Source organism: Fistularia commersonii, chromosome 36 (genome assembly GCF_037954325.1).
Source record: "Fistularia commersonii isolate RoL2024-O1a breed Wild chromosome 36, RoL_Fcom_v1.0, whole genome shotgun sequence".
Lineage (NCBI taxonomy): Eukaryota > Metazoa > Chordata > Actinopteri > Syngnathiformes > Fistulariidae > Fistularia > Fistularia commersonii.
In genome coordinates this window covers 3,925,180-3,938,263 of record NC_141319.1, presented here as the reverse complement: position 1 = coordinate 3,938,263, position 13,084 = coordinate 3,925,180, and the positions used below count along the sequence as shown (strand labels likewise).

General features: G+C 46.6%; 1 protein-coding gene across 2 annotated transcripts in view; it reads left to right on the top strand.

Annotated features, from left to right (window-relative positions):
- Positions 1-312: 312 nt before the first annotated feature.
- cep128 (centrosomal protein 128) overlaps positions 313-13,084 on the top strand; it is a 43,476-nt gene continuing 30,704 nt past the window's right edge. For both annotated transcript variants that reach the window (XM_086143331.1, XM_086143330.1), the window contains exons 1-14: positions 313-424; positions 879-1,038; positions 1,124-1,210; positions 2,404-2,530; positions 2,686-2,804; positions 3,860-3,951; positions 4,650-4,722; positions 5,349-5,456; positions 7,129-7,209; positions 7,440-7,514; positions 7,600-7,732; positions 9,253-9,383; positions 10,765-10,836; positions 11,600-11,743. In XM_086143331.1, the coding sequence (XP_085999457.1) occupies positions 880-1,038; positions 1,124-1,210; positions 2,404-2,530; positions 2,686-2,804; positions 3,860-3,951; positions 4,650-4,722; positions 5,349-5,456; positions 7,129-7,209; positions 7,440-7,514; positions 7,600-7,732; positions 9,253-9,383; positions 10,765-10,836; positions 11,600-11,743 (1,401 nt within the window). In that variant the 5' untranslated portion in view covers positions 313-424; position 879. The remainder of the gene's footprint in view (positions 425-878; positions 1,039-1,123; positions 1,211-2,403; positions 2,531-2,685; positions 2,805-3,859; positions 3,952-4,649; positions 4,723-5,348; positions 5,457-7,128; positions 7,210-7,439; positions 7,515-7,599; positions 7,733-9,252; positions 9,384-10,764; positions 10,837-11,599; positions 11,744-13,084) is intronic.

Below are 13,084 nucleotides of genomic sequence, written 5' to 3'. Positions count from 1 at the left end.
ATTTTTCAAATAAAGCCCTCAGCGTTTTACCTGTTGCAGTATTACCCCTGCTGAACAGTGCTAAATGGTGTTTGTTATTGTTTTTTCGACGTTGGACGGGATATTTTGTCGTAGCCATGGCAACAACACGTCGCTTATCCTCAACGCTCTCGTTGCTCTCTCTCTTATGAGCGGTTCTACTGGCGGAACCGCAAAGTTCTGGTTAATGTAGTCCATAAACAATATACAGTCAATGCGGACCTCGTATTGAAAGACTACATTTCCCAGCGTCCTCTGACACAACTGCGCTTTTTTGTGTTTTCGCTGCCCGGACGCGGCTTGTTCAAGTTGCCACTGTCCTACCGGGGGACTGAGATTTCTCCTTAGAGTTGTACCATTTGAAGCGAAGGAATGTAGTTTGATCGCGTACAGTATTTCAGCGTCAGTGAGTACTTTCTCTCTGGCCGCAGTACACATGTCGTACTTTACATTTTGATCTTAATTCTCGGACAAATAGCAGAAGTTGGCTAACGTTTGGGGAGCTAGCTAACGTCCAGCATCTCCCACTTGTTGCTAACCCGGCGGAGCAACACCCACTAAAAATGTCAGGGGGTAATTGTGAAAAATACATTTTTGTATTAGTGTTCTTTTTTCTACTCTAACCTCAAAGAGTTGTCACAGCAACAATGACAAATCTCCGGTATTCTCTTCAGTTCATGTCAAAGTCGGAGTTACTGATAAACACCGGGAAGCAGCCCCGCCTGATTAATGTTAACGTTTTTAGCTAGCGATAATCGAATCACCCTCCGTCCCACTCAGGCGTTTACATCCTTCTTTTTTTTTACATCTATATATATATATTTTAAATCTCCTGGTGGATAACTAATCTGTCCCGCAAGGATGGAGACGACCAGTGAGTCGGACTCCTACGACAGGACGCCGAGCCGCAGGCCACGGGGACGTGAAGCCCACGGCAGAGCCGGAGGGGACAGGGGCCGCAGCGGTGCCCGGGGAGCGGACATCTCCGAGAAGATCAGCACCCTGGCGGTGACACTGCAGGTGAGATGTTAAACGCGCTGACAGCTAGTTAAGATGCCTTCCAGCTTGGCTGTCGTACTAGGAATCCGTGTGTTTGTGTTGATAGGACACCAGTAGAAACCTGACGAAGGTGGACAAGATGCTGGAACAGTACCGGGATCAGACGGGCGACCAGGCCGACGCCATGGCTCTGGTGAGAAGCTGCCCGGTGGTTCCTGTGCAAATCATTTATGTTTCATTTTAATCCAGGCTTCTGATTACTCTTTCAGTTGTAGGAGTCAAAAAATATATACTTTCCCTATCTTCCCTGACATCTAACACTCAGCGCTCATGAATGAAATCAATGCCGTGTCGGCTTCTAGTCAACTCCTTAGTTGTGTTGTTTATCTTGCCATCATTAGACCAAAAATTGACCACCGGTATCGATCGTAGCCTCGGGGCTTGAGGATCACGAGCCAGTGTTCTCCTCGAGCCGGTCCGGACCCCGGATGAATGCAGAGGGTTGTGTCACAAAGGGCATCGGGCGCAAACTAAACCTGCTAATAGAAGATAGGGCCTAGAGGAAGAACAATGAGGGGATTTCTGCATGGAGTGAAAGAGGACATGAAATGAGTTGGTGGGAGAGGAGAGGATTAGATGGAGGCAGATGATTCGCTGCTGCGAGCCCTGAAGGGAACCACCAAAAAGAAGAAAAATTTAATTGAATGTGTCATAAAATCCTCTTTTCCTTTCTGCTGTTCACTTAGGGGGTCGCCACAGCGAACCATCTTCCTCCTTCCCTCTCCTCAGTATCCTCTCCTCTCACACCAACTAACTTCATGTCCTCTTTCTGTCCATCCAAACGCCTCAAGGCCTCCAACCTTTGCATCCTTCTACCTAGATGTTCACTGTCCCTCCTCTGTACATGTCCAAACCATCGCCGTCTGATTTCTCTCCCAAACATCTTGATACGCGCTGTCCTCCTGATGGACTCATTCCTGATCCTATCCATCCTTCTCACCCCCAAAGCGAACCTCAACATCTTCATTCCTGCTGCCTCCAGTTCTTCCTCCCATCTTTCCTCAGTGTCTCCAAACCAAACAGCATCGGTGACTTCACCATCTTCTAAACCTTTCTTTTCACTCTGGCCGATAATCTTCTATCACATCGGACCCTTTTTGTCCACCCGTTCCAGCCTGCTTTAATACTTTGCTTCTTTTCTGTCATGCTTCTGTGAATTGTTCTCTGTCCTGTCCCCCCCCATCACCCGTGTTCATCTTAAGGAATTATTAAGAAATGTTATTTCCTCATCTCCAGCCACAAGCAATCATTTGTAGCTTCTTACTACCACGAATCTAATCCTTTCCCCTGTGGCGTGTGTTGCGTGTGTGCTGTTTCCAAATGAAGCTGAGGAATAGCCTGGAGGAGTCCATCAGTCAGCTCCAGAGTCAGAGGGTCAACAGATCCAGTGATGCCCACAGCTCCTCGGCCTCCCCCCTGCGGACCAGTGACGTGGAAGGTTGCTCCGGATCAGGTGCGGGGAAGCCGAATTGAATTTTCAAGAGCTGGACTCAATAAAATTGATTGACAGTCAAAAAAATGTCCGTATGCAATCAACGATATTTATATTTCAAATGAACAAAAGAGGTTCATGGTTGCTTAAACAGTCGAATTTATTTGGGATTTCAGATGGCCAGCGTTTCTACCCCACCTCGCCGCTGAAGGACTACACGGACCCCCAGGGAAGGAGACGGAGGTCGCACTCCGCCGGCGTTCGCTTCAAAACCGCCGGCCTGCCGGGAGAAGATGTGAGTACACAGGGACACTGATGATTCTTTACTATTCGCGATGTCACTCTTAACTGTTTTTATTTTTCTGTCTTATTTGAATTGTTTTTCAAAAGCATGTGAAAATATCAAAAGTGAATTGGAATTTAGAAACCTTTGCAATGAGCCAAAGTCCCCTAAAAATGAAGACAGATGTTGGTAAGCTGTTCTGTGAAAATGAATGTCATTTCTTGTTTCTTTAATGGAAAAATGAGGAAAGTATAGTTTAACTCATATATATTTCAAGGTTAGCTCAGTGATGTGGACATCTCTCTGAATTCAATGCAATATCAAATAACTATAAATGCTGTGCTCGGACATCTTTCACAAGCTTTTAAATACAAATGAAACTCATTGACTTTTTTGACATGACTAAAATTGAATATAATTTTAAAGGTGTTTTCTAATGCCCTTTTTCACCCTCAATAATCCAACTTTAGTTCTGATGGAAGAAATTCTTATATCAGGGCTCGTCCATCAGCACAGTGGATGGACCAAAAAGACAAAAGCATGAGCAGGATCAATAAATAATTCATAAAAGTATTAATACAAACAATATGAGAGCGTAAACAAGATGCGCAGTTACAGGCATGAAGATGCAAGTTTGATTTTTAAATGAACTAAAGAAGTACTCAAAGGTCAAACCTGGAGTGGGCAATTATTTCTTATTTAATTTTTGTGCATGGACCAACTAGGTATCATGTAAACTGAACAAAAAGAAAATTGCAATTTAAATATTTTGGCATTTTATTTCAACATTAAAATTATTGATTATATAACTGTACCAAGATTATTTTGTATTTAATCATCCATACAAAATTAGAAAAATGAAAAAAGAAGGAGTGTCTACATTCAATATTGATCAAAAATACTTATTAAAATATTCAAAGAAATTAGTTTGGCGGGCTGGATAAAAAAGCAAAACGGTACGGATGAGACCCGTGGGCTGTAAAGTGTGTGTGTGCGTGCGTGTGTGTGTGTGTGTTTATACAGTCTCAATTTCAATAATCAGCGTCCGCCTTTGTTTGCCCTCTCAGATTCACACCTTACACCAGTCCCTGAGGGATCTGCGCTGCAACCAGCAGAGGTTGTCGGTGGAGCTGGACAGAGAAATCCTCCGGAGGAACAGGTATCAGGCTGGGGGAAACGTCAGACGGTGGAAAACTGAATTTTTCATTGCTTTGCCCCTGCACTGCAGAGGCGAGTTGCAGGAGCGATCTTTGTGGCCACACAAGAAGGAAGCAAAGTTCCTGCAAGCCCGGGTAGAACTGGCACAGTCATACAGCAGCGATACGCAGTTAAAGAAAGAAATTCACATCATTTCTCGTTTAATTCACGTGGAAAAAAAAACAAAACAAAAATTCTCTTATAAACGGGACCAGACTTGGCTGTCGTTTGGTGTAATGAGGTGATTCCAACGTGTTTGTCTGCTTTATTCAATATCAAAAACGTAATGTGCTTTGATAACCGTTTGGCAGGCCGCACAAAGCTGGCTGGTGTCAAATACTGATGTTCTCCAAGCCACGTTCTGAAAACATTGGCATCTGTTCTGGGAGGCTTTGAAAACCGGCGTGAGGTTTTCCTCGGGCCTCCCAACATCACCGTCTTCTTACTTGGCAAATGAAACCGGAGCCCCGGGAGACGAAGAGAGGACACGGCCAAATCAAACAACCGCGGAGCCTAACTAACCCTTCCGACCAGACACAACTGATCCCCCGCACGAATCTTTTCCTCTACATATTGATCATTCGGAGCCTGGATTATTATTTTTTTTTATTTAATGCAAGCAAGATTGTCGCGGCCTGCTGAATTTCTTTGTTTTTTCAGGTCGGATATCGACACCAGGCGAGCTCTGGAGAGCCTCACGGAGCACCTGACGACGCCCCAGAAGCAGGAGTCGGTGAGTCGCGTCTCGAGCAAAACGCTTTCCTGATTAATAGTCAGCGAAGGCGATGCGTTCCCTCCGTCATCGCCGCGATAACAAATTTGCCACGAGCCAGGACAGCCGATTCGATCGACATATATTTATTTCGCGGCTCGTCTCATCGGTAGACGTGAAAAAAGATAAAGGTATTAACCGTCTCCCGCGGTCGGATCTGACGATTCCTGACTCAACATGAACTCCTCGCATCCGAAGAAGAGAAAGATAAACATCCTTTTTTTTTTTTTTTTTTTTTGTTTTATTTTTTTTCGTCAGAACCGATTTATTTATTATCTGGTGCGGACGCCTCCCGCCCTACATCAGTCATGTTTAAAACAAACAAGGCTGATTTTTTTTTTTTTTTTTTTTTTTTAGTTTTATTTTATTTTTCGCTTGCTATTGAGGAAATAAGTGACCTATAAAGAATATTGTATAATGTGTATCTTGCTATGAGGTTTTGTAAGAATGTGTATGACTCTGTTAAGGAACCTGTTCTAATAAATGTTCAAAAAAAAAAAAAAAGATGTAACCGACAGTTATTTTTGATAGGCTAATTAAAAAAGCTTGCATCTCCTAAAACAATCAAGGCTTCTGGGTGTTTCCAGGTGTCGTCTCGCGTGGAGCAGCGCCTGCAGGAGCTGGAGAGAGAGATGCACAGCGAGCGGGAGTGGAGGCCCGACCGGCAGGCGGCCACGCCTGATGAGCCGCAGGAGGTGACGCGCCTCCTCGCTCCTCACCCGCGCTGATCCGTTCATCCCCGACTCACCCGGAGAGAACGCGGCGTCAGCTCGGCGCCTTTGAGCGAGAACTCCTGCCGGCCCGTATTTACGAGCTTCACCGGAGAGGTCGCGCTTTTGTCCGCACGCCGGTCGAGAACATTTTTCAAAGACACGCGGCATGAAACAAATGTGAGCTTGGAGAATCCCCTTGAACTCAGGAGCCGTGCCCGTATCTCACACGGACACATTCGTAAGTGTGTTTTACGGCGGCGTAACAGTTTTGGGGGGAGCTCCGACAGCTGTGAGGTGGGCTCTCTCCGAGCGCCCTTTTAAGTAATTCGCGACAGAAGCAGGACCCCTTCGACCAAAAAGCTCTGTTTTTAATCTTACGGATTGACGCCGCGCGGCGGAGGGAAAAGGAAACCCGCGAAAAGACCAGACAGTGACGGGAGCGCGCGGCGCGATAATAACCCCAAACCCCTTCGGCGACCCTCCGCGCAATTAGAAGTCAATTTGAACGTCGTCTGTGTAATTGCGTTCCCTTTGAATTCCCGTTCGCTCTGCGGGTCAATGTGGCCAAGTCGTCGCCTTTTTTTTTTTTTTTTCTTTAATGCCCTCCCGTCCTTCCTCTTTACCTCAGTGTCACCTCGTCTCCTACTTAGAGACAATAAAGCACATCCAGCCATTAACTCCGCCGCCGCAAAATTGGCTGCTGAGAAAAGCAATTACTGCTTTGCCGTATTCCCTGACAGTCATTTAGAAAGACATTCTCCTGGGCATTTTTATAAAAGCGCAAATCGCCGCGAGATCTATTAGGTGCACTTTAGCGAGGCCTTTTTTTTTTTTTTTTTTTTTTTTTCTCCTGGAATCCACACGGCAGAATGCCACCGCCGCGGTAAATAACACATCAGCACTCTCTCACTTCAGTACTTTCCATTTAGCTCCTTGAGTAATTCTTATTATGAAGTCATCTGCATCATTTTTTAAAAGCTATGTCTTGGTTTTAAGTGTTGAGATTTTTTTTTTTTTTTTTTTTTCCCTTTTTTTTTTCTTTTGGGTGAACTAATCTCCATATTTTACCTGGTTTGCGTTCCACGTCCGTTGTAGTTTAGCGGTAGACCACGGGGGGGGGCTGTGCCGCTGCTTCTGCACCGAAGGCCAGGAAACCTCAGCACACGATGGCGGCGATCTGCGGACGCCGATTCATTTGCATCCCTCTCCTCCGTAGTGCCCTAATGGGACACCAGCGGGGCCCACGGCGATGGGGAAACAACATGTTTGTCCAAAAGCTAAGGGTAAATAAACAAGCGTGAGGAAACGAAGAGGAAAATAATCTCCTTTACGACTAAAGAGCAGGAGGAGGAGAGGGAGAGCGGAGGGAGCGTTTATTCCCAGACGCCGGGCCCGCTGTGACGGGAATCAGATAGATGATGAGTCACTCGGGTCGACGTTATTGCGAGCAGCCGGTAATTCATCGTCGCAGCCTGCTCCGAATGAGGGGGATCGAGTGGGATCTAAGCTCCGTACAAATTCGCCGTAATGCCCCGCGTCTCGTTCCAAGAGGCGTAGATCGGAGACGCGAACGACGGCCCCAGCGTTTATCGGTTTGCTACCAGCCCTCTCGATATGGGGGCTTCTGCTTTTTACATTTTTATTTGTTTCCCAGACGTTCGGAGGACACAAAGTCAAAGGCCAGCGGAAAGAGGAGCTCAGGGCAGCTGGTCTACTGAAAGCGGAAAGGGACAAGGTGAGAGGGTTTGCTGAAAGGAAGCTGTCGTGTGTTTAAGGATGTTTTGACGACGGGTAAAAAAAAAAAAAAGCCTCCCCTCCCGTGTAATTTCTCCCTAATTATTTGGCATTCGGACCCTTTGACTCCTCTTCGCCCCTCCGGATAGAGACGAATCTCGATCGGGGCGCGCCCTCGCTCCGCCTCGGCTCAGCAAACTCCTTCACTGTGCCCTTATCGCTGTTCCGCAGCTGGAGCAGGACCTGGAGAGAGCCAGAAGACTGCTGGAGCAGTCAGAGGGCAGCAGGGAATCCCTGCTCCATCAGGTTCGCCCGGATACCCCGTCTCGTCAATAAGAGGGCGGCGATGTCCTCCGTCGCTGACGCCGGCGGTGATTCCCCCTTTCCCCAGGTGGAGGACATGCGCGGCGAGCTGCTGAGAACGAGGAAGGACAAGGCGGAGCTCCAGAGGATGTGGGCGGAGACGCCGCAGTCGGACGCGCAGCAGCACGCGGAGGACGCCCGGGGCGGACGGCGAGTGCCAGGTACGAGATTCGGACCCGGAGGCGAGGAGAGAAGAGAGAGAACAAACCCGATGTGACAGATAGTCTACAGGAAGGTTAGAGGAAGAGGTGCGGGGGGAGTTGCTCTGCCATGGAAATGCACAGCGAGTTGTCTTATTTCATTTAGCAACACCTTCTTTCTTTTTTTTTCCCCTGACACGTTGTCAGCCTTTGGTTGAAAACATAATTTAAAAGGGTGAAGACCAGAGGTCGGGGATGAGAAGCCGCTGCATTAAAAGGCTGAAATGATAAGTGCGAATCTGATGAAAGGGGAGAAAAAAAAAAAAAACAACAACTTGGAATTCAGGGAAAGAACTCGGGACCTTATTTTCCAGGTTTGGGTGAATAAATCTTTAATAAGAAGAAGAAAAAGGAAAAAAAAAAAAAGGCCTTTTCACCGGGTCCGTTGCTGGGAAAGAAAACTTTCATGAACAAAATGGCTTTTGACCAATTCTCAGCAGGAGTGCTGGGTTTGCTAACAGGAGTCTGTTTTACCATTTCTTTTCATCAATATCACGTCTTTCTCGGAAAGATGAAATGAAGGCAGCCTTTTATATTGTGTTGTCGACTTCAGCGGAAAATTTTAACCCCCTTTGAAATTGCTTTTTTTTTTAAAAGCAGCACAGATTCAACCAAACTTGACAATAGATCCCAGGGGGCGGAGCTTGAAAATATGAAACACACCTGAAACACACATCCACCGCGCTACAAAGAACCGTAAATTGTGGTTGTAAAGGGTGGTGGTAGCTGCCCGGTCCGGATAATAAACACGATAAGGAAAGAAAATCAGCGGCAGGAAATCCTAAGAGCACAAAGGCTTTGCTCCCACGCGGTGTTTGACGGCGGGTTCGGCTCCCTGTCAACACAAACCTGATGAAAGGGTGCTGACGGGATCGAAAGTTGGTCAGAAAGCAACTCCTGTGTTTTTTAATAAATACAGAATGAGACCGACAAGGGAGAGGGAAGCCGTGTGTGTGCCTGAGAGAGAAAGAGATGAAACAATAAAAAAAAAAGAGAGGGCAAGGGAGGGATAAGCAGATAAAAGAAGGGGAAAGTGAAACAGGGCGAAGAAAATCGAAGGAGGAGGACTGAACAGAAAGTAAGGTCGCGGTACGAGGAAGCCAAGAGATGCAGTAAAAAGCAAAAAAAAAAAAAAAAAGGAAGTAAGCAAAAAAAAATCAATTTCCTTAAAAGATATTTATTTGAATTTGAATGCAATAAGCTTCATCTAATCTGAAGTGATTCGAAATGACTCCTTCAAAAGGTGTTAGTTAGAGCGGAGCCGTTAGCTGTCGCGTCAGCTTCCCTCAAATCACTATTTCTGCCTGTTCACGCAAATTCTACCTGCGGAGAGGACGTCGAGCCCCTGGAAAAGTGTCAGCGCCATTCTAGGAAAAGGTGCTGCGGCAGTCATGAAAACAAACAAACACCTCAGCGGGTCTGCGGAGCGGAAAGCTCCTGACGGTATTTTGCGTTCCCCCCCCCCCTGTTCTGTCACTCAGACCTGGAGAAGGAGATCGCAGAGCTGCGGGCTCAGCTGCGCAAGGTCTCCGTCGGCGCCGACGCCGAGGACGCCACCAGGGCCTCGGAGCGGCAGGAGAGGGAGAGGGTTCAGCTGAGTTTGAAGGTGGAGGTACGTGGGTCGGAGCGGGGCTCACCAGAATACCGGACAGGTTTAGTCACCATCTGACTCTTCTGACTGAATAACCACACCTATTCACAAGTGTGTGAAAGAGGGATTGCACACAAGTATTTCTCTGTTTAGTTTTAGACTTAACTTATTTCTGGTTACAGTAGAAACTAAGCATAAATGTTATTTATTACCCTTGTTACAATTGCTACACTCGTTACACTTAGGTTAGGTCAAAACATGATACGTCTCATATGTTGTCCTGTCTTATCTACACTGCTCAAAAAAATAAAGGGAACACTTAAAAAAACACATCCTAGATCTAAATGAATGAAATATTCTTATGAAATACTTTGCTCTTTACACAGTTGAATGTGCTGACAACAAAATCACACAAAAATGATCGATGGAAATCAATTGTATCAACCCATGGAGGTCTGGATAAGAATCACACTCAAAATTAAAGTGTAAAAACAAACTCCAGGCTGATCCAACTTTGATGTAATGTCCTTAAAACAAGTCAAAATGAATCTGTGTTGCTTCCTGAGTGGACACTATGATTTCACAGAAGTGTGATTGACTTGGAGTTACATTGTGCTGTTCAAGTGTTCCCTTTATTTTTTTGAGCAGTATATATGGGTTCTGTCTACACATGGGATAGTGAGAAACATAATTTCAACTCCTTTGTGTGTCCAGTGCATGTGAAAGGAGTTGACAATAAAAGTTGACTTGACTGGAAATCTTAGAGGATTTAACCCTCCTCTACCCGAGGCAGGGTTCTTCAGGATTGGTCTCCGCACCTTCTGGAAACCTTCGCGTCATTTGATCCTCTTGAACTCGTCTCAATCGCGAGTCAGTTACTACTTGCTGTACCACTTGCAGCCATTCGATGAAAACAAACAAAAAAAAGGTGTTAAAACACATAAACTGTTGTTAAGCCGACAGCTGGCATCAACTGAACGCTTGCATTTACGCTTCGGCAGATTTTCTAATCCCTGATGCTTGTTTCAAGGACAAAAAAAAATAAATAAAAAGTTTGAACTCCCACACTTCCAATCCCATTGTAGAGCTGGTGGAAATATCAGAAGTAGGTGTTCTTGCACGCGTCCCTTCTCCGCTCTACGTCGATACAAATGTTTGGATATTATCAACACTAAACGAGCAAAACAGAAACCGTTTTTAGGAGCCCGGGCTCGGATGATTCCATTTCATGGTTAAATTCCAAAAATAAACAACCTATTAATACACTCTCTCAACTCAAGAGTCATGGCCGCACTTCAGAGAATATCGCACTGGAACATCCAACGTGACGGTGATAATCTATGTATTTATAAGATAGGAAGCTAATCCAGTGTTCTCTTGCGCTTCCTGACTCTCCTCCCAGGAAATGTCATCTGACTTGGTGCGGCGGGACCAGCAGCACCTGCGACTTCTTGAGCAGTTAAAGGAGATTGAGGTATTTTGGTTAGTTACGGCTGGTTGGTGTTACTCCGGGCGTCACTGAGATCCTTCAATAACAGAAAAATACTTGTATTTTTTTCATACGGAGTCTCCAAATCCAGAGGCTGGATGTTAATAACGTTCACCGCTGCGGTGTTTCCATGGCGATGCAGTTTAACTGATGCACTGCGTTGTAGCCGCTGACTCCTCGACGACACGAGTATTTTGAGAAACCCCGCTCGGCGAAATGAGCGCGAGTGCCGGGAATCGATCCCCGTTAGAACAAATTAAGTTCCCGCTCGGGAGCCGCCGAGCTTCTTCACAACAAACGACCCACGTCGGTGTCATGACGGCCAAAGAAGAGCCACGGGATCGTCCAAGGCATTACCATTCATTTCCCACTCGCCGTCGATACCCGAACCAAGTTGAACGGAAAGACGCATAAAAAAAATGGCTGATAGTAATCTCTAATTTCACTGGCTGGGAAACAGATTTCAATTTAAATCAAGCAACGGGGAAGATTTTTGAGAAAAGCCAGGCGATGAAAATATCCAGTAAGATTCATCCGCCGATTTCCGCGTCGACTTGCATGGCAGTCTCGGGGAATCGTCGTGGTATTTTTAATGGCGTTTCAGTCCGGCGCCACGATGGCCGAACGACACGCTGATGTCCCAGATCCCCCAGAGCCCTGCCACCCGCATATCAAACACGCAGATTTTTGATTCGCCGTAAAGACGGAAGATGCACTATTCATAAGTTCGATTACCATTTTCCGGCAGAGCCGCGGGCAGGCGGAGAAGCGGGAGATGCAGGAGGTCCTGCGGGAGAGCAGGAGAAGCCGAGAGGAGCTGAAGGCGAGGGCCCAGGAGGCCGTGTGCCAATGGAGGGCAAAGTGCAGACGGCTGCGAAAGGAGCTGGAGGAGGTGAGAGCCCCGGCCCGGTCCCACGCTGACGGGTTTTTGCGGCCCGGCCGAGCAGGACGCGCTCATTACACGACTTTTGACACCTCGGGCCTCAGAGGCAGTTTCATCTTACTTACTGCTCATCGCTGAGGAGCCGGCTGTCTTTGGGAGAGAGAAAAAAAAAAAGAAAGGAAGCAAGCAAGCAAGCAAACCGGCCTGGTGTTGAAACGGCATTATTTAAACAGCTCTGTAAAAGTCAACAACACAACAGTCATTTTTAATTACATTCCTTAATGTAGCCGGAGAGCTCCCATCTATTTCCAGATACTCCCGAAAGGGACCGTCGGACGTGCAATGCCGTCTCACCCCATTTACATTCTGTGCACTCCGTCAATACCGCCGCCTCCGTTGCAGTGCTTGCTGCTGTGGATTAAGATCCTTTGCACTTGGGAGTTCTTCACATCCCTTAGCACCTTTCAGTTTGTTTACCATTGCACGTCACGTGAATGGCGGATGAATAATTCGGCTGGTCAAGAGATGCCGCACGGAGGAGAAACAAGGAAAGTGTGTTTCGCGGGGAAAGGCATCGACCTCTTAACAACTTCGTAACTGGCACGCTATCAACCTGTGACCACCCAAAGGCCGAGCATCACGGCACAAATCAGTTTTTCACACCGACTTTTATAACACTTCGATCTCTACAAATCAGTCCGCTCGATGGTTACGGTCGGTAAACTTTGGCCGAGTCAGTCATGAGATACAACATCTGGCCCGTTCAGCCGAAAGGCAAGCCAATGCTGTTGGTGGTGGTTTACAACAACAGCAGCAGCAGCGGCAGAAGCTCTCTCTGTTATGTCAGCAAAAACGGAGCATATACGCGTTTGGTCAAGCTCTTGGCTGACGGTTTGTCGTGCTGCTGCTACAGACAATAAAGACAGACATATTGGAGCAGAATTTAAAAGGTCTCCAGAAAGTCTGCAGTGGTAGCAAAGTATGTTAGGGTGGTGCAGGACATGTATGCTGTGAGACAGTTGTGAGGTGTGTCTTTGGTGTGACTGAAAAGTTGGAGGAGGGACTACATCAGGGGTCAGTCATAAGCCACTTCTTGTTTGCAGTGGACTGACAGATGAGGTTAGACAGGACTCTCCATGGACTCGGTTGTTTTGCAGATGACACTGTGATTTACAGTGAGAACAGGGAGCAGGTGGAGGAAAATCTCTAGAATGATCCGAGAATGAGAGAGTTTCTTATAGCGAGACAGAATACATGTGTGTAAATGAGAAGATGAATTTGAAGGTGGAGGATTTAAAGTACTTTGGGTCAATAGTTCCCGAATGGAGAGGGTGGAGAAGACGCGAAGAA